The sequence below is a fragment of the Haliotis cracherodii genome, unplaced genomic scaffold (genome assembly GCF_022045235.1).
Source record: "Haliotis cracherodii isolate W230 unplaced genomic scaffold, xgHalCrac1.p SCAF_6, whole genome shotgun sequence".
NCBI classification, from domain to species: Eukaryota; Metazoa; Mollusca; class Gastropoda; order Lepetellida; family Haliotidae; genus Haliotis; species Haliotis cracherodii.
The window spans coordinates 27,493,542-27,519,591 of NW_027266319.1; the positions used below are offsets into that span (position 1 = coordinate 27,493,542).

At 40.5% G+C, this 26,050-nt stretch overlaps 2 protein-coding genes across 2 annotated transcripts; one reads left to right on the top strand and one right to left on the bottom strand.

The window, feature by feature from the left end:
- Window positions 1-6,300: 6,300 nt before the first annotated feature.
- LOC139446340 (ring-infected erythrocyte surface antigen-like) lies at window positions 6,301-6,924 on the bottom strand. The gene is made up of 2 exons (XM_071227684.1): window positions 6,856-6,924; window positions 6,301-6,690 (listed from the first exon to the last, which is right to left on the bottom strand). The coding sequence occupies exons 1-2, from the start codon at window positions 6,922-6,924 to the stop codon at window positions 6,301-6,303; spliced, it is 459 nt and encodes a 152-aa protein (XP_071083785.1).
- A 2,595-nt stretch (window positions 6,925-9,519) lies between these two features.
- On the top strand, window positions 9,520-20,233 carry LOC139446794 (prothrombin-like). Its single transcript, XM_071228123.1, has 3 exons — window positions 9,520-9,834; window positions 13,302-13,386; window positions 19,983-20,233. Exons 1-3 carry the CDS (start codon window positions 9,520-9,522, stop codon window positions 20,231-20,233), a joined length of 651 nt encoding a protein of 216 aa, XP_071084224.1.
- The last annotated feature ends 5,817 nt before the right edge of the window (window positions 20,234-26,050 follow it).

Genomic DNA, 26,050 nt, shown 5'->3' on the forward strand with positions numbered 1-26,050 from the left:
AGGAAAGATATTATTAAATTGAGGGAAGGTGTTATACGTTGAGGGAATATGTTATACATGGAGGGTAGATGTTATACGTGGAGGGAAGATGTTATACATGGAGGGAACGTGCTATGTATGGAAGGAAGATGTTACACATGGAGGGAAAATGTTATACGTGGAAAGAAGAAGTTATATATGGAGGGAAGATGTTATACATAGAGGGAAGATGTTCTACATGGGGGAAGATGAATGTTCGGGCGGAAACCCCACCTTCCGTGCGATGAATGTTTGGACGGAAACCCCACCATCCGGGCGATGAATGTTCGGGCCGAAACCCCACCTTCCGGGCGATGAATGTTCGGGCAGAAACTCCACCTTCCGGGCAATGAATGTTCGGACGGAAACCCCACCTTCCGCGCGATGAATGTTCGGACAGAAACCCCACCTTCCGGGCGATGAATGTCCGGGCGGAAACCCCACCTTCCGGGCGATGAATGTTCGGGCGGAAACCCCACCTTCCGGGCGATGAATGTTCGGGCCGAAACCCCACCTTCCGGGCGATGAATGTTCGGGCAGAAACTCCACCTTCCGGGCAATGAATGTTCGGACGGAAACCCCACCTTCCGCGCGATGAATGTTCGGACAGAAACCCCACCTTCCGGGCGATGAATGTCCGGGCGGAAACCCCACCTTCCGGGCGATGAATGTTCGGGCGGAAACCCCACCTTCCGGGCGATGAATGTTCGGGCGGAAACCCCACCATCCGGGCGATGAATGTTCGGACGGAAACCCCATCATCCAGGCGGTGAATGTTCGGAATATGTCCAACACTTGCTTGTGGCAATTTCGCAGGGTATGGTATAAACAAGGTGTCTGGGACGCGCTTTCAGACGTTTTGCGTCGGATAGATGTGCCATCATCATGTTATTGTGTTATTGTTGATCGTATCCCAGATTTGTTCTGATTGGTGATCTTGTTTTGTCAGCACCTACCCCCATCCCCCCACCCCCAACACACCCCTTCTCGTTAGTTTCACGTCAGTGGTAAACGAATGAGAGCTTCCGGCTTTACTGCCACATGAAGGTGACCCGCCGTTATATATATGAAATACAAATGGGCTATAAACCCACTACACTCACTAACTCAAGGTTTTGTTGAATATGTCCGTTCATGGCCTAATGTAAGCTTTGATAGTGTAAATGTTTTACATACTAACTGAATTGCTTCATTAGTCTTCTCGCCGTGAATAGCTGGAAAATTGCTGATGCGGCGTAAAACAATATTCATTCATTCATTCATTCATTAGTCTTCACACGGCGCAGAACCTTGAATCATGCATTCTCCCAAATCAACAACTTGATTCCGTAATTCAGTTCGAGTAGTGTTCGATTGATTTTCAATATTGCCAACGCCATCTCCGAATCTGACAGTCTTCGGTGAGCAGAATGTTGGAGTCGAAGGATAAAGTACCTTTATGTGCATTTTGTGGACGCAAATTGACTGCATCAATTGCAAGCTGCCACCATCTGAGATGCAACGTGGTAATTACGTTCCTTCTGCCGCCAGTGAGGGACAGTTGAAGCTTGGGCGACATTGATTGTGTTGTAAATGCAGGAGGGGGATGTATCTCGAGCTGTTATTACCATGGACATTGCGGGACATCCAGGGCCATTTTCATTCGGAACTCAATTTGGCTGTCTGCGTTGTTGTTAATTCTTGCATCTTTAACATTATCCCCGCCATATCACGATGCATGACAATGTCACACAGTGTATCCATGTAGGGAATACAATCCAGGTTACAACCTAACGCATGAACCACTAGGGTACCCCATTTCCCCCAGGTCGTACCTCTAAAGATATGCGCCTTGAAAACGCTTAAGGGGAGCTTAAGCAAAAGGTTCGCCAAAGAGTGAGTGAGTGAGTGAGTGAGTGCGTTCGTGCGTGGAGGTTTTCTATCATGAATTTGTAAATTATTCGGTTCTAATCTGTCAAACAGAAGTTTTAAATCGCAATAACCATCTGATAAACACAATTAATTTTACGGTCGCATCATCGCGGAAACTCGAATTTATGGTAAAGTTCTTATATTATCTCTGTATTTGAAAAATTATAGGTAACAGATCGGAGATTTCCAGTTATTGCAATAAGTATGTGTGACAATGTTCTTTGGGAATATAACACGATAGAAGTTGGCTAAGAAATAGTGTTTAGTTTTAGGGACTACACAAGTATGCAGTGAGAGCCAGTGTCTGCAGTACACCTAGGTTCGATTCCCCAAATATAATAGTATACCCCATTCTATATGAAGTCACACCATACTCACTCAACCTATCAATAACTCATTGTCTCATATTTGTAAATAGAGTATATTATAGAAAACGCCCTCCAACAAGTAGAACACCGCCTTTTCAGTGACTATCGCCACTGCCATAAAGGTCCACATGAAAATGTTCCTTCCCCGAGACAAACGGTCTCCAGCAGTTTCGAAGCAGTTCAGCTCCGAGTCTTCCCAGCGAGACTTTAATCAGACCTTGGTCTCCGATCCTCCACATCTCTGATCCAAGGTGTTCATGTCCAGTGCGGAGCAAGCGTAAGATCGATCTGCTACAGAAACTTAAATTGGATAATAAAGTTAAGCCTAAAGCTGTACAGGGCGTGTGATTGCTGTAGGACACACACTGATGAGCCACGGGAAGGGAGGTAATCAGGCGGCGCGGGGTTTATGAGATACTAGTATTTTATCTGCAGATACAGAGGCAGGCAATATGCAGGCTACATCCCCAGAGTCCCTTCATATCAGCGTAGTCCCTTCATATCAACGTAGCTTGATTAAAGTAACAAAAGTAGGTGTCTCTGCAGAGGTTTTTGTATATTTATCGACGATGTCATTCAATGAATATTCACATAATTCAGTAATTACATAAACAATTTATATATTTTGTGATCAAGATTTCGTTTTGAGACAAACATTCTTGAAATTCTGCATTAAAACGCGATAAAACTGACATATGCTCTTCTTTATACTGACTGTATGGCCTGTAAACATGCGCCCTTTGCCGAAATCTTTATAGATCACAGTTAACCAATCAGTGTTTATGCAAAAATATTGCCTCCAGCCTCCAAGTTTATTTAGCTGTCCTTGCAGACGGTAGCCCAGTCACTGGTCACGCTCAGATGCGTTTCGTATCATCCGGGTACTCACGGGGGAAAAAACAATAACAAAGGCAACAACCAGTCCGGGGAATTGCGTTAGATCAGTGCCCCTTTAACTCTATGGGGAACCCGCCAAGATGCGGGTTAGACCATGCTTGTCGTAAGAGGTGACTGATGGGATCGGGTGGTCAGGCTTGCTGACCTGGTTGATGCATATCATCGTATCCCTATTGCGTAGATGGATGCTCTTGATGTCAATCACTGGATTGTCTTGTCCAGACTCGGTTATTTACAGACGCTGTCATGTAGCTGGAATATTGCAAAGCGTTCGCTCGTCACGTCGAACGCCGGGCACTAGTTCCTACATGGACAGAACAAGTGAGGCCTATTTCTGCCATCTTTATACCCCTCCAGAATATGGATGGAATATTTATATGTGGCGCATAACTCACTCACTCTACATTTGTTTTCTTCTGATCACAAACCATAGTTGTCTAGGGCAAATTTACCCTTTCACTCAATCAAATTCTCCATAGTCAAGGCCGTTAGGATAAAGGTAAACAGTAAATAAATTGTGTAGAGAAAGAACAGACTAATATGTAGTCTCTGAAAAGAACATATATTACAGAGAGAAAAAACAGACTCTTCCTTTTCAGATACTGATACTGCAGTAATCTAGACCTACCAATCATTATAGACTTGCATGGGCTTTATTGGATATATTTGTTTCAGGGTCTGCATGACAGACTAGAGGAAGAACTGAATTATTCCGACGACGAAGTCAACTGACTCACAATATCAGCATCTCGTGACTTAACGGTTGAGGCTTTGGGGATACGGGGCCCATTTCTGGATAAATCTTTTTGCGTCAAAGCGCCAATTCCTTAAAAAAATCATCACGTCACCCTTGTGCATAAACAATAATAAAACAAAATTGTAACCCAATGTAACCCCCCAAAAAACCAATGAAACTGACCCGAAAGTAGAAAAATTATTAAGTAATTCAGTAAGATTGGGGGAGTTGTACTGCATAAAAAAGGCTGCACGAGGATGACCCCTGTAGCATCCACATAACCATCCTATAGATATTTCCCTGGACAAAGTGGGTTTGGTGCAAGGGCGACATTGCTGGGGTTGTGGTAGGTTTGGGTGAGTGAGTTAGTTTGGTTTAACGCAACTTTGAACAGCATTTCAGTTTTATCACGGCGTCATCTTGATGTGGGAGGACAGCCCATGTGGTGCAGGTTTTAGACGCTTAACGCTTTAGTGAAACCCACGAGTATAGTATGGTACTGACAAACCTTGAAACATAATCAGCAAATCTGGCATTCAAACATTTATTCGATCAGAGGGTTATGGGGACGGTAGGGTAGCCTAGTGGGGAAAGCGTTCGCTCGTCACGCCGAATACGCGGGTTCGATTCCCACACGTGTACAATTTCTAGTGTCAACTGCCGTGATATTGCTGGAATATTTCTAAAGGTAGCGTAAAACCCTACTCACTCATCGATTCCCCACTTGGGTACACTATGCGAAACCCATTTCTGGTTTCCCCTGTCGTGATATCGCTGAAATATTGTAAAGACGGCGTAAAACTACACTCAGTCATAGCGTTATGTCACGCCCAAGGTACGCAACTCTGCACAGAGAATCAGGCGCCTGAGGCCTTATGTGTTCGAACTAGTAAACAAGTTTATCTTACACTATCAACTCACAGTATCAGAATGCCATGTATTAAGACATCACGACTTAACTATAACGTTGATTACCCATATCCGGGAACTGGCACATATTCATTCTAGTACTCTAGTACAATTCTTTCACAAACCTACCACTACTTAGCCCATTTTGAAATTTAAATTCATGAATGATTATTATTGTATTTTGCTACATGTATTCGTTAATGTGAGAGATAGTGACCCTAAAGTATATATTAGATTAAAATTAAATACACTACTCATTACTCATGCTATGATAGTTTAACTATAGTAAGTTGAAAGAATTGGGTGGCCCTTAAGTTTTTTTTAGTATTATTGGTCATTCACAATCTGAGGACAGTGGACAAACGTGACGGTTATTGTACGTCCGCTTCAGACATCCGTCGACACTGCTGGTTTCTAAGAGAAGTCTACACGCCCGACGAATGACACAGTGGACCGCGGTTGACAAATGAGGGAGTTCTGCGAGTGATCGGAATAAGAGAAACAATTTGATGTATGAAGTATCATATGCGAAAATTGTGAAGCATATTTATTTGTAGACAGTAGTTTTGTTTTTTTTGTGTCCTCAACTATTAATGATTACCTGAGGTTACTGGATACAAAAGGTTCCCAGTGCCCCATGCCTGTCTCAGAAATGTAGTAAAATGGGGATCGGGTGGTTTCAACGCGACTGGATGATTTGGTGCGATCGTTTCCCCGACAGCGCGGGTTGGTGTTTATGCCATCAACCACTGGTTGCTTGGTAACAGTCATTGGTGATATGGTGTGAATATTGATGACTGACAGAGGGAACAGAAAGAGTGATATACAAAACAAGACCTATCGCGACAATGTTAACTTTCTTCCCGTGAGTGCACCTGTTCGTCACCTCTTCGGTGACAAATAGTAAACATCTCCAAATATGGACATGATTTCCAAGGAATGCATGTGGCAGTCATCCTAAGTCCGTACTGCACGAAGTATCAGTCGATATTGACCGTTTGCTTGGCTATGCTGTTGGAACGAGTAGCAGTTATGTTCTAAGTCGTCTTAGTCAAACGAACGTAAGACATTTATCAACAACATTAGTTCATTGGGCGGCGTCTACCGCAACCTACAGGCGACGGGTTTATTTGAGGCTAGTATGTACAGTAGTGTCACCGTGGTATAAACAGGTATAAACCATCGCAGGTAGGAAGTACACAGCAGGACAACCTGCACTGGTTAATATGTGTAAGCATGGATGACTGTATTAGACTCCAGGACACCACAGAGGGATAACTTGAATCTGCGTAGATCACCCTGGCACGTTTATAAGCCGTCTAGCACCGCAGTGGTAGAGAACTCCACACCAGAAGAATTCCAGACGTACCTTAACCTAGCAAGTAAACCCGATCTGAAGCTGAAACTCGCAATTAATTGACACAGTTACAACAAACTAGATTTGTACCAACTTATATAATGCTAACCGTCTGCCGCCCAGTGGCTAACATTCTCTGCCGACCTGTGGCTAACATTCTCTGCCGCCCAGTGGCTAACATTCTCTGCCGCTCTGTGGCTTACATTCTCTGCCGCCCAGTGGCTAACATTCTCTGTCGCCCAGTGGTTAACATTCTCTGCCGCCCAGTGGCTAACATTCTCTGCCGCCCTGTGGCTAACATTCTCTGCCGCCCAGTGGCTAACATTCTCTGCCGCCCTGTGGCTAGCATTTTCTGCCGCCCAGTGGCTAACATTCTCTGCCGCCCAGTGGCTAACATTCTCTGCCGCCCAGTGGCGAACCTTCTCTGCCGCCCAGAGGCTAACATTCTCTGCCGCCCAGTGGCTAACATTCTCTGCCGCCCAGTGGCTAACATTCTCTGCCGCCCAGTGGCTAACATTCTCTGCCGCTCTGTGGCTAACATTCTCTGCCGCCCAGTGGCTAACATTCTCTGCCGCCCAGTGGCTAACATTCTCTGCCGCTCTGTGGCTAACATTCTCTGCCGCCCAGTGGCTAACATTCTCTGCCGCCCAGTGGCTAACATTCTCTGCCGCCCAGTGGCTAACATTCTCTGCCGCCCTGTGGCTAACATTCTCTGCCGCTCTGAACATGTTTGAGATATTCTGGGGCGGCGCATACAGGCACGAGATCCTCCTGTACAAGATTTACGCCAATTGGAAGCAGCATCTCATCAGGAGTGGTTGGTGTTGACCCATCAACTTATCCAACGTCTGACTGGAAGCATGAGACGTAGGGTGGAATGCGTCACCCAGGCACGTGGCGGTTATACCCGCTACTGATCAACGTGAGAGACTTTAAGGAACATTTTCACATGAAACATCTAATGTACCTCGTTTACTTAATCCTGCAGCCCCATCCTTTTTAGGTATTGTCTAAGGTCAAAAACAATACCTGTGTTAACATGACAACTCACCAATATCTTCTTTATTTGTTTTCAAATGTTTGTTCTATCCGATGGCATTGGTATCGCCCAGCTCCTGTAGTTAGTCATCCCATGCCATGATTTTTTACATTTGTCATGGTTCAGAAATAGGGGTGTGCTTAACTTTTTTCTTTGTGTCTAGCTTTCCCCATTCCCAACATACTTGGGAGGGACGGTGTAATCTCCGTACCTTCTGTTCTGTTCTGTTCCCAGTCTAAAAGGAGGGTTGGCGAGGGTGTGAGTTAAATCTCCGTTTCAATATATGAATGTCATGGTTCCACACCCTTACCACTGATTCCCAGTGATGAAATGAAACAGCCACTGCACAAGCAGAAACAGTTCTAAGAGATTCCATATTTTCCATATCTGTAACAAATATACTCTAAATCCCAATGGTAACAAACAGGTGATATAAACATATAGTGACGCCGGATATTCACGCCCTTCGTCAGTTCCTACATACACTTGAGAAATATTTTTTTTTCTTACTGAAAAACTAGTCGTTAAAGCGTTCGCTTGTCACGCCGAAGTCTCGGGTTCGATACCCAACATGGGTACAATGTGTGGAGCCCATTTCTGGTGTCCCCCGCCGTGATATTGCTGGAATATTGCTAAAAGCGGCGTAAAACCATACTCACTCAATCTTCTTTTGTAAACAACGAGAACATTTCTCGTTGACAGTGCGCCATTGTGGTTTGCATTTACGAATATATTCATGATGAATATATTATATCGTCAACTTGAGCGTAGATGGGGGCAGTGGGCAAAAATCATATTTTACATGCATGTATAATACTTATAAGACGTAAAAGACGTGTTCAGCTGGGACACGATAATCTCAATGTTCGTTGGTGTCTGTTCCAACGTTTCAATCGTAAATTTCACAATAATAATTTGTGAAAGAGCATGAACAAAACCCGGGAATATATCATGAAATAATAATTGCGCATTATTCAGTGCTTTGCTCTCCAGATCCTTTTACACTACAGCATGGAAAAATCAATGATGTGCCGTTTGATTCCATCGTCTTCTTGACATTGTCGCTATGTTAGGTTGATGTAGGCACTTACACATCGGATACAATGTTGACTATTTCGGTCTCAGAGACAACATTTGTGTAAATTGAGTTAACCAACATAGACCTACATAAAACCATATCCTTCTGTTTGGCAAGTTCAGTTTGCAATTATATTTGGGGACCACATTGTTTTTTTGCCACATTCCCTGAAGGATTGTTTTTTTTGTTTGTTGTTTAACGCCGAACTCAAGGCGACTATGTTTGTCGTAAGAGGTGACTAACGGGATCGGGTGGTCAGACTCGCTGGCATGGTTGATGCATGTCATCGTATCTCAATTGCGTGGATCGATGCTCATGGTGTCAATCACGGGATTGTCTGGTCCAGACTCGATTATTTACAGACCGCCTTCATATAGCTGGAATATTGCTGAGTGCGGCGTAAAACAACAAACGAAACACGATGTCTGATTCACACTTGTGAATGATAATGGGATCAAACGGACTCTGATCATAATACATTTGTTTTGTTTATACACACACTAAGAACGTTTTGTCTGTCCATTGATGTCGTGCCAAAATATCTTTGACAAATTTGTTTTTAAATAGAACTTTGTATTCATAACTCACTTGTACATATCAACTTGTTCTCGTCGCTATATGGCTGACATGATGCCGATGCGACGTTAGTTTTTTAACTCACACACTTTCGATTCTGTTTGTACCTGCATCACGTGCTGTTCATGCATGAAGTGACCTTTTTATTGTGATTAGAAGTTACGGTATTGTAAACGTACCCCTCAACGACAGCTACATTCGAAACATTAGTTCCCTTATTTCGTTGTTGTATAAGTATAGACATGTATTAATATTTTATATGTGATGTGGATCACAAGAAGACGATCAATGACGGGTACTCAGCGCCCTCTGTTTCAACCATACAGAGCCGTGAAGGCAACGCGGACGCAGAATGCTTGGAGTGATGTTTTACTTCCAAGATATGTCGTCAAACTAATTTCTCTCACAACATAGTGACGTTGTAATAACTACAAGTGTATGGATGACAACAAGAACTGGGTTTTAGAAAACTGTAATAAACACAGCTTTTAAAACAGACGTGTGAAACAGTCAAGAGCCACTATTTAAGAAGGTAAGGAAGTAACCTGTCCAAGACAATCACAGCTGCAAGAGTGGACATCGACGACCTTGATTGATGGTATAAGGAAATAATCTTAAAACACCTACAAAATGAAAACCTTTCTGACAACAATGTTGCTTGTGGAGCTGATGACAGGGTGTGGTCAAGTCACGGGGACATGCAGTCGAGAGGTTGACACCCCCGGGCTCCAGGCTGGTAGTAGACTCGTGGGGTCAGTCTACCTCGTGCTTCAGACCCTCAACCCACAGGACTGTGTGACGTCATGTTTGCAGCAGTCTCGGTGCGCAAGCTTGAACGTCAAGGCGGGACAATGCGAGCTCAACTACGACAACTCGACAACGGCTCCTTCTAGAATGGTGGCTGCCTCTGGTTGGAACCATGCAAGCACGTTTTATATGCCATCCGTAAGTAATATTAATTATAGATATGATCAAAATGATAATCATGATAATAATAAATATAACATGTGTCATTAAGCATCAACTTGTGCAAATGTCGGGCTCCAAGTGTGTGTCATTGTAGGACGCCGATTTCCAAATCCATGTGCACACATATTTCATTGCCTGTGGAGAGAACTCAATCGAAGCGGTATATGGATGCTAGGTCAGTAATCACATCGTGTCCTCTTCCTAAGTGCTGCATCACATGGAACTTTCCTCCCACATTAGTATGATTAGAAATAATAATAAAATTGAAGCGATTACAGTCAATGACAAAGAATTCAAACTTGGGCAATATGCTGATGATACTGAATTATTTCTAAATGGCAAAGGTGAAAGCTTATATGCAGCTATAGAAACACTAAATCAATTCTACAAAATGTCTGGCTTAATAATTAATGTAGACAAGACAAAAGCAATATAGATAGGCTCAAAAGCGGGTAGCAATGATCGTTTATGTCAAGACGCACAAATAGAATGGCACAATAAGGAATTTGAAGTATTAGGAATTATGTTTAATCCAAACTTAAGTGAACTCTGGGTAATCAATACAAAAAGAAAGCTAGAAAAAATAAATAGATTGCTTGCAAATTGGAGAAAAAGAAATCTAACGATAATAGGACAAATTACAGTCATAAAAACTTTAGCATTGTCAAAACTAGTTCATATATTTTCGACACTACCTAACTCTCCTGAGGACTTTGTCTTGTCACTTGAAAAAATATTTTACAATTATATCTGGAATAATAAAAAAGGTTACCTGTAGATTTAACCGCACTAAATTGAATTTGAAACCGAACGCGTAGCGTGAGGTTTCAAATGTTAAATTTAGTGCGGTTAAATCTACAGGTAACCTAGCTCTACATTGAAAACACAGTAGGTTTATCTCCATTCTACCATGACCGGTTTAAGATGGAACTCTTTGAGGTGCAACGTTTTGTTGAGTGAGCAGGACACTCCATATATGAGAAGATGGGTTCACTTTCCCATAAGGGTGGAAGGCTCTTTATAATAGCAACTTAAAACAATAACAGAAGACAAATATATATAACAATGTTTTAATTTATTCAAATTACCATATCTTATGTTTACATTTCAAATACTGCTAGTATCTCATTGAAAAAAATCACCGAGAACTTCAAACAGAATACACCCATTCTCCCCACAGTCATAATGCACTCGATCAAACACTACTCCCGGAAGTAGTTATTTATAGTAACATGGCCGTTGGAGAGATGGTACGGACCGTTTCCAGTGTGAAATTGTTGTGACATGTTTACCTGATTATTCGAAGTATTGTTCACGCTGATACCCTGGAGAATACCCGAGTATTGCCGCTTTTGGCTGGAGGAAGTGTCTTTGTTGTAAGACATCAACGACTGCTGATTTTTGTGACCTGTTAATTTTACAATTTCGCGCGCCTCAACACCGGCATGCGAGAGGAGAGTGACAGTTGTGGCTCTGACGCAGTGATTCGTATACACCTTGCTCAAGCTGGATTGTGTGGAAATTACTTTCATCATTTGAGAGATTGTGTTGTGACCAAGGGGTTGTAGTGTGTACCATGTACCATCGGTTTCATGCACATGTTTTCGCGGGAGTTGGAAAAAAGCCATGTTACTTGGATTTAGTTTGGAAAGGTATTTTTTGAAAGCTGATACGGGACATGATTGGGTCCCTGTTGCACAAATTCGTGGCTTTCCCTGCACTTTATCCTGCAACCCCCCAGGATGTTTTTTTGTAGCCTCTGAATGGGACATTGTTACATATTCTACCCCTACATCATCTGTTTCAACTGCAAAGGAATGCACAGACAACTCCCTCTGGTTCTCACAACCCCTACAACCGAAACCAAGGGTGAGGTCAAACCATACTTTTTGCTGAAGACTCACAGGGTTGTCTACTGACTGAAAATCGCGAATCTTAGACAAATCCCCAGGGGATATGGCATCGTGGTGCGTAGCATTATCTAGGCCAAGTTTTTTAGTTTACGCAACATGCCGAGAAACACGTTATTCGCAGTGTGAAATTCCTTATCCTGCAATATGTTGATGTTCCAATCATGTGGAGGAGCGCGAATATGACGGTGAATTGCTGCTCTCATACAAACGAAGGATGACTTGGAATAATATTGGCCATCCACATTGCGAACTTCCGCATAAAAGTGCTTCAAATGTTTCCACAGTTCCTCAACCGGAAGCCCCTCAAATTCCATGGATTTACCGTGTTGTGTAAGCCATTCTGAATACAATGGAAATAATAGTCATATTCATGTGATCAAGTAAGCAACTTTTAAACAGGTAAGAGATACATTTTAAGATTGCAATTTAAAAAAAACATAAACATTGGGTTATCTTACGTTTGAAAATATTTATTCCCCAGTTTGTGGCCCTTAGGGTACTGTTTGCTCTTCCGTCTAGGAATATGTTGTCAAGATCAGACTCTGCAACTTGTGCGAAATGTTTCGTCGCTGTCTTGTCGACACCACTAGGCGGCGTAGGCCGCGCCACCTGAGTATCTGTTGTAAACAATTTACATATTGTATTTATTTATGTATTTAATGTCTTTTTATTTTAACAAATTAAATATTATGTGTTTACATAATAATATGATAGCTTGAGCAGCAGACGACAAATGTCGTTTACGTTTTTGTTCAACTGATTTTTTCAAACATATTTCCGAAGATGTCAAGATCTTCGTCACTCCATTCATCTGCAGGATCGAGATAGACATCAGCAAAACTTCTTATATCAAAAGTTCCCACTGATACGGAATTCGTGAGCTCCGCCATCTTTATGGGCAAGCACAAAGTGCACATGCATATCCTTACGCGGTAAATAGGCCGTTAAATCAGCTGTTTCAATCAGAGGGGGTTTATTGTGATTAAATAGCCTCTGATTGACCAATCAGAATCGAGTAAATTCCAAATTCATGGTAGAATTACCCTTTTCGCGAACACCTGGTGTCAAAACTGATTTTCAGTGTTTCATTCATATAATTTCCGCAGCTATTTGCCCTTTACACCAAGTACAGCTGGAATATTGCTGAGTGCGGCGTTAAACAACAAACAAACTTTACGCCAAGTGAAATCTGTTTCGGCAGAAACATTATATTATGTTCCATATTTGTGATTTTTGGGTCAATAACAAGAAAGAAATACCCAACATGCCTTTATATGTTACAGTCAGTGTGTAAAAGTCTGCAGCGCCGCTTTGAAGAGTAAAATCCTCTTCACTAAATTGAATCTAATTTGTCATTTAAAAAATTCGCATTTTCATTTTTAAAATCTATTTCAAACTGCCGACACTACTGACATTGTCACTAAGAAAGTTACATGTTTAGAAGAACACATTTGATTTCTATCAACGGCCCCGAAACCACAACGAGCAAGGTATGACAAAGTCTGTGAATGTTGTTTCTCTTCTTTTCAGCGACTTGCCGGAATTTGTGGCCCCAGGCCGTGTAGTGTGAACGACACGTGCAGAGACAGGGGCGGGAGCTATGAATGTGAACAAGGTAACCTGTCCTCCTGTTGAAACAGATCATGACAGAGGCCAACATGCCCACAATCAATCGAGCATATAAAAAACAACACATCCACGTATATAACATGCTGTCACTAATAAGTCCACATTCATCACCTATGTAGTCAGTGAGTTGGGTTAAACGCCACTTTTAACAGTATTCTAGTTATATCGCGGCGTGTCAGCTTAATGTGGGAGGAAAGCCCGAAATGATGCATGTCTCAGATGTTTACCACTTTGGTGAAACCCACGAGCACGGGTATGGTGCTGACAAACCTAGAAACATAATCGGGGCGAACCGGGATTCGAACCCACAATCATAGGTTTCTGGCAAATGGACGCCTTAGACGACTGGGCCACCCGTCCCTTGTCCTGTTTAAAGAGATCATGCCATTGGCAACATGCCAACAATTAATCACGCATATAGTTCACCATAACTATCATGTTTACATTCATCATGTATACAAACTGTTGTCACTAACATATCCACAGTCATCACGTCTATAACATTCCATCACTTACATGTCAACATTCATCACGTATATAACATGCTATCACTTACATGTCCACATTCATCACGTCTATACCATTCTATCACTTACATGTCCACATTCATCACATATATAACATGGTTTCACTTACATGTCCACAAACATCACGTATATAACATGGTTTCACTAACATGTCCAAATTCATAACGTATATAACATGGTTTCATTAACATGTCCAAATTTATCACGGATATAACATGGTTTCATTAACATGTCCAAATTCATCACGTATATAACATGTTTTCACTAACATGTCCAAATTCATCACGTATATAACATGGTTTCACTAACATGTCCAAATTCATCACGTGTATAACATGTTTGCACTAATATCATTACTTCTATATATTTGGAACATGATAAATAATTAGAATTTATAATAAAGAAATTTAAGTCGGGCAGTTTAGTGTAGCCTCTGTACTCAAAGCCTGTGTCATGATGGGAATGGGACGCACACACTCAATAAAAGTATCATCTGGAATCGCCCTTGTTTAAACAGATCATGCCATTGGCAACATGCCAACAATTAATCACGCATATAGTTCACCATAACTATCATGTTTACATCCATCATGTATACAAACTGTTGTCACTAACATATCCACATTCATCACGTCTATAACATTCCATCACTTACATGTCAACATTCATCACGTATATAACATGCTATCACTTACATGTCCACATTCATCACGTCTATACCATTCTATCACTTACATGTCCACATTCATCACATATATAACATGGTTTCACTTACATGTCCACAAACATCACGTATATAACATGGTTTCACTAACATGTCCAAATTCATCACGTATAAAACATGGTTTCACTAACATGTCCAAATTCATCACGTATATAACATGGTTTCATTAACATGTCCAAATTCATCACGTATATAACAAGGTTTCATTAACATGTCCAAATTCATCACGTATATAACATGGTTTCACTAACATGTCCAAATTCATAACGTATATAACATGGTTTCATTAACATGTCCAAATTTATCACGTATATAACATGGTTTCATTAACATGTCCAAATTCATCACGTATATAACATGGTTTCACTAACATGTCCAAATTCATCACGTATATAACATGGTTTCACTAACATGTCCAAATTCATCACGTGTATAACATGTTTGCACTAATATCATTACTTCTATATATTTGGAACATGATAAATAATTAGAATTTATAATAAAGAAATTTAAGTCGGGCAGTTTAGTGTAGCCTCTGTACTCAAAGCCTGTGTCATGATGGGAATGGGACGCACACACTCAATAAAAGTATCATCTGGAATCGCCCTTGTTTAAACAGATCATGCCATTGGCAACATGCTAACAATTAATCACGCATATAGTTCACCATAACTATCATGTTTACATTCATTGTGTATACAAACTGTTGTCACTAACATATCCACATTCATCACGTCTATAACATTCCATCACTTACATGTCAACATTCATCACGTATATAACATGCTATCACTTACATGTCCACATTCATCACGTCTATACCATTCTATCACTTACATGTCCACATTCATCACATATATAACATGGTTTCACTTACATGTCCACAAACATCACGTATATAACATGGTTTCACTAACATGTCCAAATTCATCACGTATAAAACATGGTTTCACTAACATGTCCAAATTCATCACGTATATAACATGGTTTCATTAACATGTCCAAATTCATCACGTATATAACAAGGTTTCATTAACATGTCCAAATTCATCACGTATATAACATGGTTTCACTAACATGTCAAAATTCATAACGTATATAACATGGTTTCATTAACATGTCCAAATTTATCACGGATATAACATGGTTTCATTAACATGTCCAAATTCATCACGTATATAACATGTTTTCACTAACATGTCCAAATTCATCACGTATATAACATGGTTTCACTAACATGTCCAAATTCATCACGTGTATAACATGTTTGCACTAATATCATTACTTCTATATATTTGGAACATGATAAATAATTAGAATTTATAATAAAGAAATTTAAGTCGGGCAGTTTAGTGTAGCCTCTGTACTCAAAGCCTGTGTCATGATGGGAATCGGACGCACACACTCAATAAAAGTATCATCTGGAATCGCCCTTGTTTAAACAGATCATGCCATTGGCAACATGCCAACAATTAATCACGCATATAGTTCACCATAACTATCATGTTTACATTCATCGTGTATACAAACTGTTGTCACTAACATATCCACATTCATCACGTCTATAACATTCCATCACTTACATGTCAACATTCATCACGTATATAACATGCTATCACTTACATGTCCACATTCATCACGTCTATACCATTCTATCACTTACATGTCCACATTCATCACATATATAACATGGTTTCACTTACATGTCCACAAACATCACGTATATAACATGGTTTCACTAACATGTCCAAATTCATCACGTATAAAACATGGTTTCACTAACATGTCCAAATTCATCACGTATATAACATGGTTTCATTAACATGTCCAAATTCATCACGTATATAACAAGGTTTCATTAACATGTCCAAATTCATCACGTATATAACATGGTTTCACTAACATGTCCAAATTCATAACGTATATAACATGGTTTCATTAACATGTCCAAATTTATCACGTATATAACATGGTTTCATTAACATGTCCAAATTCATCACGTATATAACATGGTTTCACTAACATGTCCAAATTCATCACGTATATAACATGGTTTCACTAACATGTCCAAATTCATCACGTGTATAACATGTTTGCACTAATATCATTACTTCTATATATTTGGAACATGATAAATAATTAGAATTTATAATAAAGAAATTTAAGTCGGGCAGTTTAGTGTAGCCTCTGTACTCAAAGCCTGTGTCATGATGGGAATGGGACGCACACACTCAATAAAAGTATCATCTGGAATCGCCCTTGTTTAAACAGATCATGCCATTGGCAACATGCCAACAATTAATCACGCATATAGTTCACCATAACTATCATGTTTACATTCATCATGTATACAAACTGTTGTCACTAACATATCCACAGTCATCACGTCTAGAACATTCCATCACTTACATGTCAACATTCATCACGTATATAACATGCTATCACTTACATGTCCACATTCATCACGTCTATACCATTCTATCACTTACATCTCCACATTCATCACATATATAACATGGTTTCACTTACATGTCCACAAACATCACGTATATAACATGGTTTCACTAACATGTCCAAATTCATCACGTATAAAACATGGTTTCACTAACATGTCCAAATTCATCACGTATATAACATGGTTTCATTAACATGTCCAAATTCATCACGTATATAACAAGGTTTCATTAACATGTCCAAATTCATCACGTATATAACATGGTTTCACTAACATGTCCAAATTCATAACGTATATAACATGGTTTCATTAACATGTCCAAATTTATCACGTATATAACATGGTTTCATTAACATGTCCAAATTCATCACGTATATAACATGTTTTCACTAACATGTCCAAATTCATCACGTATATAACATGGTTTCACTAACATGTCCAAATTCATCACGTGTATAACATGTTTGCACTAATATCATTACTTCTATATATTTGGAACATGATAAATAATTAGAATTTATAATAAAGAAATTTAAGTCGGGCAGTTTAGTGTAGCCTCTGTACTCAAAGCCTGTGTCATGATGGGAATGGGACGCACACACTCAATAAAAGTATCATCTGGAATCGCCCTTGTTTAAACAGATCATGCCATTGGCAACATGCCAACAATTAATCACGCATATAGTTCACCATAACTATCATGTTTACATTCATCATGTATACAAACTGTTGTCACTAACATATCCACATTCATCACGTCTATAACATTCCATCACTTACATGTCAACATTCATCACGTATATAACATGCTATCACTTACATGTCCACATTCATCACGTCTATACCATTCTATCACTTACATCTCCACATTCATCACATATATAACATGGTTTCACTTACATGTCCACAAACATCACGTATATAACATTCCATCACTTACATGTCCAAATTCATCACGTATAAAACATGGTTTCACTAACATGTCCAAATTCATCACGTATATAACATGGTTTCATTAACATGTCCAAATTCATCACGTATATAACAAGGTTTCATTAACATGTCCAAATTCATCACGTATATAACATGGTTTCACTAACATGTCCAAATTCATAACGTATATAACATGGTTTCATTAACATGTCCAAATTTATCACGGATATAACATGGTTTCATTAACATGTCCAAATTCATCACGTATATAACATGGTTTCACTAACATGTCCAAATTCATCACGTATATAACATGGTTTCACTAACATGTCCAAATTCATCACGTGTATAACATGTTTGCACTAATATCATTACTTCTATATATTTGGAACATGATAAATAATTAGAATTTATAATAAAGAAATTTAAGTCGGGCAGTTTAGTGTAGCCTTTGTACTCAAAGCCTGTGTCATGATGGGAATGGGACGCACACACTCAATAAAAGTATCATCTGGAATCGCCCTTGTTTAAACAGATCATGCCATTGGCAACATGCCAACAATTAATCACGCATATAGTTCACCATAACTATCATGTTTACATTCATCATGTATACAAACTGTTGTCACTAACATATCCACATTCATCACGTCTATAACATTCCATCACTTACATGTCAACATTCATCACGTATATAACATGCTATCACTTACATGTCCAAATTCATCACGTCTATACCATTCTATCACTTACATGTCCACATTCATCACATATATAACATGGTTTCACTTACATGTCCACAAACATCACGTATATAACATGGTTTCACTAACATGTCCAAATTCATCACGTATAAAACATGGTTTCACTAACATGTCCAAATTCATCACGTATATAACATGGTTTCATTAACATGTCCAAATTCATCACGTATATAACAAGGTTTCATTAACATGTCCAAATTCATCACGTATATAACATGGTTTCACTAACATGTCCAAATTCATAACGTATATAACATGGTTTCATTAACATGTCCAAATTTATCACGTATATAACATGGTTTCATTAACATGTCCAAATTCATCACGTATATAACATGGTTTCACTAACATGTCCAAATTCATCACGTATATAACATGGTTTCACTAACATGTCCAAATTCATCACGTGTATAACATGTTTGCACTAATATCATTACTTCTATATATTTGGAACATGATAAATAATTAGAATTTATAATAAAGAAATTTAAGTCGGGCAGTTTAGTGTAGCCTCTGTACTCAAAGCCTGTGTCATGATGGGAATGGGACGCACCCACTCAATAAAAGTATCATCTGGAATCGCCCTTCTCCAAGGTGGTCAGTTACGAAGGGTCAGCTTGTGTGCCGATGGTGATCCTGGTGGTCAGTTACGAAGGGTCAGCTTGTATGCCGATGGTGATCCTGGTGGTCAGTTACGAAGGGTCAGCTTGTGAGCCGATGGTGATCCTGGTGGTCAGTTACGAAGGGTCAGCTTATGAGCCGATGGTGATCCTGGTTGTCAGTTACGATGGGTCAGCTTGTGTGCCGATGGTGATCCTAGTGGTCAGTTACGAAGGGCCAGCTTGTGTGCCGATGGTGATCCTGGTGGTCAGTTACGAAGGGTCAGCTTGTGAGCCGATGGTGATCCTGGTGGTCAGTTACGAAGGGTCAGCTTGTGAGCCGATGGTGATCCTGGTGGCAGTCTCTGACCACACTGACCAGTACCCATGTTCCACGTGGCAGGGATGTGGTATTTCAGGGACATAAGGCCCTGTTGTTGTCCCTGGGTAGACCACAGTGTCCTGTGTTTGGCGTAACAGCCGGTTAATGAGGTCAGGTGGTCAGACTTATTATTTAAGACAGATAAGGCGTCTTTTTGTTATGGCACGATGATTAACTTGCTCTGTTGTTGTTTTTCAGATGAGTTATGCTTCACAAGTTCGACGCTCTATCTCGGAACCCTGAACATTACCAAAACTGGCCGGACATGTCAGAGGTGGGACACTGACATCCCACACAAGCGTTCCCATTTTGCCCATGGGCTGTCACGCGGAGACCCGGCCCTAGTTGACGAGAGCAACTACTGTCGGATGAGCAATCACACAATGCCGTGGTGTTATACGGTGGACCCCAGCGTACGTTGGGAGGAATGTAGCGTTCCTCTCTGTTGAATGAGTGAATAAATATGGTTTTACGACCTTGGACATCACAGCGGAGGACATATTAGCTTCACGAGCAGTATCAATATTAGAAATCGAACCAGGCATTAACTAAATCAACTGAGCTACTGTACCGCACTGCGTATGTCTGGCCATAACACGTCGCCTTTCAGACAGTAGATGGTTTATAAACGTCATGTGGACGCTCAAGTGTATGACAGTAGTGGACTTAAAGACGTCATACGGACGGTCACTTGCGTGACAATAGGAAGTGTATAGGCGTTATATAAACAGTCAAGTGCATGCCAATAGACGTTTTATAGACGTTGCCACCTGGGCGTAAAACCTATCCATCACGGTCTAGTGAACACTACAGTACCCTCTCCCTTAATTGCCCGGAGGGGCGGTCGGGTAGCCTAGTGGTTAAAGCGTTCGCTCGTCACGCTGAAGACCGGGTTCGATTCCCGACATGGGTACAATGTGTGAAGCCCATTTCTGGTGTCCCCCGCCGTGATATTGCTGGAATATTGCTAAAAGCGGCGTAAAACCAAACTCACTCACTCACTAATTGCCCGTCGTCGCCATACTCTTGTGTCTGTACGTTAATTGTAAGAGAACTGGTGACCCGTAAATATATTCCCTAGCTGTTTAATCACATACATTTATCATAACTGATTTGATACATGTTAACTCGTATATTTATGGAAACTTACTGAAAATGTTCTTTGATCTTCAGGCCGTATCGCGATTATCAAGCGCTGGTAGATATTTCTCATGTATTATTGTACATATCAGGTTGTAAATCTTTAGTGGTACTGTTAAATAGCTTATAGTCAGCGCTTTATTTTGCTACGTTCATATTCCGTATTGTGTAGCAGTAACGTGGCTGTTAGGGTTTTCCCTATGTTACCTTACCATGCTATTGCTTTCCCCCGGCTGAGCAAGACAAGTTGCCCTCTTCGACGTGTATATAACAGTTGACAAAATCATGTGTCTTTACTTCCAGGTATCGCTTCGCCGTTTACCGGTCGTCTTGCTACTGGTTTTGTCAGGTTGAAAGCTTTTGTCAGGTTTCGTTAGTAATTGGTTATGGGGCAGTTTTCTCTCTACTTTCTGACTCACTCTGTTGGTATTGAACTAAAACTTATTGGCTAGGCGTTTACATATCGTGCCCGTTTGTCTACTAATCCGAGGATCACCAACTTTTACGTGATTGTCCAGTTTAGGTCAAGTGCCTGTGGACTATTGGGAGTCAAAAGTACCCTTTTCAAAGATTGAGAGTCCAGATACTTCTAAGGTCAGGTACCTTGTATTTGTGGAAACTTTAGAATTTCCTTGCCCATTCAAAGTCTTCAGTCTATAAGACGTGTTTCCTCTTCAGTCAGGGGGCACGGGTGGCCCAGTCGTCTAAGGCGCCGCGATTCGCTGTGCAGAGTTGCGTCCCTTGGACACGCCAGAAACCTATGATTGTGGGTTCGAATCCCCGTTCGCCCCGATTATGTTTCTAGGTTTGTCAGCACCATACCCATGCTCGTGGGTTTCACCGAAGTGGTAAACGTCTGAGACCTGCATCACTTCGGGCTTTCCTCCCACATTAAGCTGACACGCCGCGATATAACTGGAATACTGTTAAAAGCGGCGTTAAACCCAACTCACTCACTCACTCCTCTTCAGTCTTTTCCCGTCTATTTATAGTACAAAAGACATATTTTAGGGATAGGCCCTCTGTGCTTATTTCCAGCCGAGGTTATTCACTTATCATAGTGTTGTGTTTACTCTCGGTTGTTACTTGGTTGACTGTCTATATATCTTGTCAATTATCTTGTCCAAATGTTGATTCAGCTACTCTCTTTTTATTACTGCCTTCACTGTCTGTTATACAGTTGCTTAGCTAATCAACTTGTATATTTATTCTGGTTTAATTAATCAGTGATCGTTGTCAGGGTAAATTGATTTTTACTTTTTTTACTTTTTATTGTCATCTATATTTAATACTAGCTGAATGTAATAAACTTGTGAACCTATTACCACATTTCATTATTATTTTATTTGTGTTTCATGACAACCTGGTCTCTGGAGCACAGCTGTATAACAATCGACAGTTACGGACGTCATGTGGACGCTCAAGTGTATGACTATGGAAGGTTTACAGAAATCATATGGACGCTCAAATGTATGTTCTAATACATGGCTTATTGGTTGTGTCATTTGGGCGAGAGTGGGTATTAAAAGTGGTGGTCTTTAGGTTCTGGAGGTCATAATTTGCCCAACTGGTCCGGATACTCCTTCATTCAGATAGCTCAAGCGAATGAGGATTATGAAAAGCTATATAACTGTTTCTGTGTGTCGATGGTTTTTAGTTGTACTCCCATACGGGACGGGATGGGACGGGACATCATGGTGTTTTCAAATGTTACAGGTCTACGAACAGACAACATCGACCATGAGATCATTGCCAAGATACTGTTACACCTCGTCTTAAATCATTTGTCAATAATGACAAGGATGACTGTAGATCAAAACGTGGTACCTTTACTAATTCCTAACTACCTTTACATAACCATGACAACATTAAACTCATGTACATGACATCACAATCAAGATGTCAGTGCACATCAAGCAAGTCAGTGAGCCTGACCACCCGATCCCTTTGGCATCCAGTGGTTGACATCATAAATACTCATCTGCACTATTGGGAAAGGATGACCCGGAATCTGAAAGGTGACGCTGACATCACCCGATACCATCTGTAATCGGCAACAAGTATTGGGCACTTGGGACCTACTCTACCTGCTCATCATTGAGGTCATTAATCGGTTGAGAACAGAAGAAAACAAAAAAATACATTGTATGCGTCAGAATAGTCGTATTTGATACTACATACATAATATTTACCAAGAATCACGTCAATTTGTTTCACGTGTACTATTCGTCCGGCGTGCACGCTCAAGAACCTGGCTGTGTCGACGGATGTCTGAAGCGGACGTAAAATAACCATCACTTTTGTCAAGTACCCTTGGCCGATGAAATAAACTCCAGCCAATATGTTTGTTTGTTTGTTGTTTAACACCTCACTCATCAATATTCCAGCTATATGACGGCGGTCTGTAAATAATCAAGTCTGGACCAGACAATCCAGTGGTTGACACCATGAGCATGACACCAATGTATCAGTCAATTTATAAAGTATAATTTTCTCTCTGATCAACAAATACGTGTGGAAAAACTCCAGTATATTCATACATGATTTTTAATTTCAAAGTGAGCTGATTAGTGGTAATGTTGTCAAGAAAGCATTGCAACGAGTGCTGGATGTTACATTTCCATAGAATGGATGTGTGTCAGTCAACCAGTAATGGGTAATCATCCAGATATAAGTGTTCCTGTGGTGGGTGGTCTTCATACATACGTACGCGTCTAAAGACCAGAAATTCCAGGGGAAAATAAGAAAATATCGGGAGACAACTGAAGCCATGGCAAGCATTTTTTAACACTTTCGATCCTCGTCATGAAATTTTAATGTGAAAAGTATTGTGAGTTTTTAAACAGTCAAAAGTCAACACAAGGTCACTTTAAAAGGCTGTTTATACATTTTAAATGTAAAACCTCCACATAGGTCTTACAATTCAAATGTAAAACTTCCACGGAGGACTTACAATTCAAATGTAAAACCTCTTAGCAGGTCTTACAATTAATACATTTGCATTGCCCGTCCTTTTAAGGTCTTACGTAAGAGATATAAAGTAATATAACCAGTGACTACATTTACGGTTGTTGTTGCTGTTGTTACAATTATGTAATGGTAGTTTTTATTTTACACTGAAATATCTAATTCTTGGCAAGATGGAAATCTAGAGCTTATACATTATTTGTAATGTGTGAAATTCCAACGAAATATATAGACCTAATCTACGTCTCGGCATATAAACACTGAAAACAACAAATTGGGACAGTTATCTAAAAAGGCTTTTGAATCTTGTATTTTGTCATCTGTAATAGGAACAATATTAAGGACCCCATCATTAGTCAAGAAATTATATGTAAATAAATGATCGTATTCAGTCTTCACACATTTTTTTGTCCCGTGGTATCCTCCGCCATATTTCTTGTGAAGCCTTCAAACTGTTGGAAAATTTGGGAACGCTGAGGTCGGTCGCGAACCCTTCGGCCCAGGACAACCCAAAGGTGTTAAATCAGTGACATGTCTGGAGATCTGGCTGGCCAGGACAATGTTGTGACACCTTGCTGCCCCAGACAGTCGACTGCAACATGAGCTCTGTGAGAACGTTCGTTGTCATCCTGGAACTCAAAGTTCTGACCTGCGCTCTAGACAAATGGGATGACCACTGGATGTAATATTTGGTCCACATACCGTTGACAGGTCATATTCCCTTGCTCGAGACCCGTGAAGATTCGGGGTAGAATAGGTCTTCAGCAACCAATGCTTGCGGTAAAAGGCAACTATGCTCGTCGAAAGAGGGGACTAACGGGATCGGGTGATCAGGCTCGGTGACTTGATTGATGTATGCGATCGTATCCCAATTGCGTGGATCGATGCTCATGGTGTCAATCACTGGATAGTCTGGTCCAGACTCGATTATTTACAGATTATTAACCAACAACCCTTGCTCCCTCATCAGATCCGTCCTCTTGTCATATGTGATGGCAGTCCAGACCATGACGCTGCCACCACCGTACATATCGTTCTTTTGGACTGCTGTAGGATAGAACCTCTCTCCACGCAGTCTCCAAACATGTTGTCTACCGCCTGTAAGACATAAACATAACTCCTTCAAAGGGGTAACGTCGCTAATTTGTTTTTGAGCGTTCAGCGACTTCAGGTCTAAACTGTTTTCTCCCTTTGGTCTCCAGATTCGTTCCAAATGTCCCAAACTATCGTAGCGTAAGTGGTGCCCCTTTAGTTAACATTCTTACCCTTTTTTCTATTGTTCCCCATCAAAATTTAACTTGTTCTTCAAAATTAACTTTACACTTTCAATGACACGTGTAACAGTGGTACCACTAGTTCAGTAGAATCTCTTCAAATACTGTTACATCATGTCAAACTGTCTGTAATAGCCACCTCTACACCACATGCTTCACACCGGATACATCCTGGACGTCACAGCAGAGATCTCGAAACCTGCGCAAAGAATGACCCTTATGAATATTGAAGATATGATAGAAAAGTGCAAAGTAAAATTTGAAATATCTCGATTCTGATTCGTCAAGCGGAGGTATCAGTACATAACCACTTCTGATTGAAACAAGCGATTTGACGACCGCTAATATGTGTAGAAAAGTACTCATTTCTCGGTCATTGTCGATAGGAATATTAAAATAAATGTATGTACATTTATCAGTTAGAGAATGCAGATTTGCTGTATCTACAATATACAATAAAGCAGTACATTCTGTGCAGAAAAACGACAGAAATCGACCGAGAGAGGGTAATTTTAGGGACATAAGAAAGCTGGAAATGTGGCACTGTGACGTCATCTTTTCTGCGGCACAATAAGCCGTGTGATGTCTATATAGGGTTATCTCCCATTTGGTAGAAAGCCAGGTGTTACACAGTGGAGTAGAAGGTTAATTAGGGCAATGCCCACAGCTATAATGGAACAGTGAAAATGAATGAATGAATGAATGAATGTCTTTATTTCCTCCAGATAAATCCGAAGATTCTCGAAAAGAGAGAGAGTGAAAGAGAGAGAGATAGACAGATAGATAGATACAGACAGACAGACAGAGAAGACAGACAGACAGACATACACACATGTACACACGTGTGGTAATCTTACCAAAATTTCTCACTTTTTAAAGGCTACG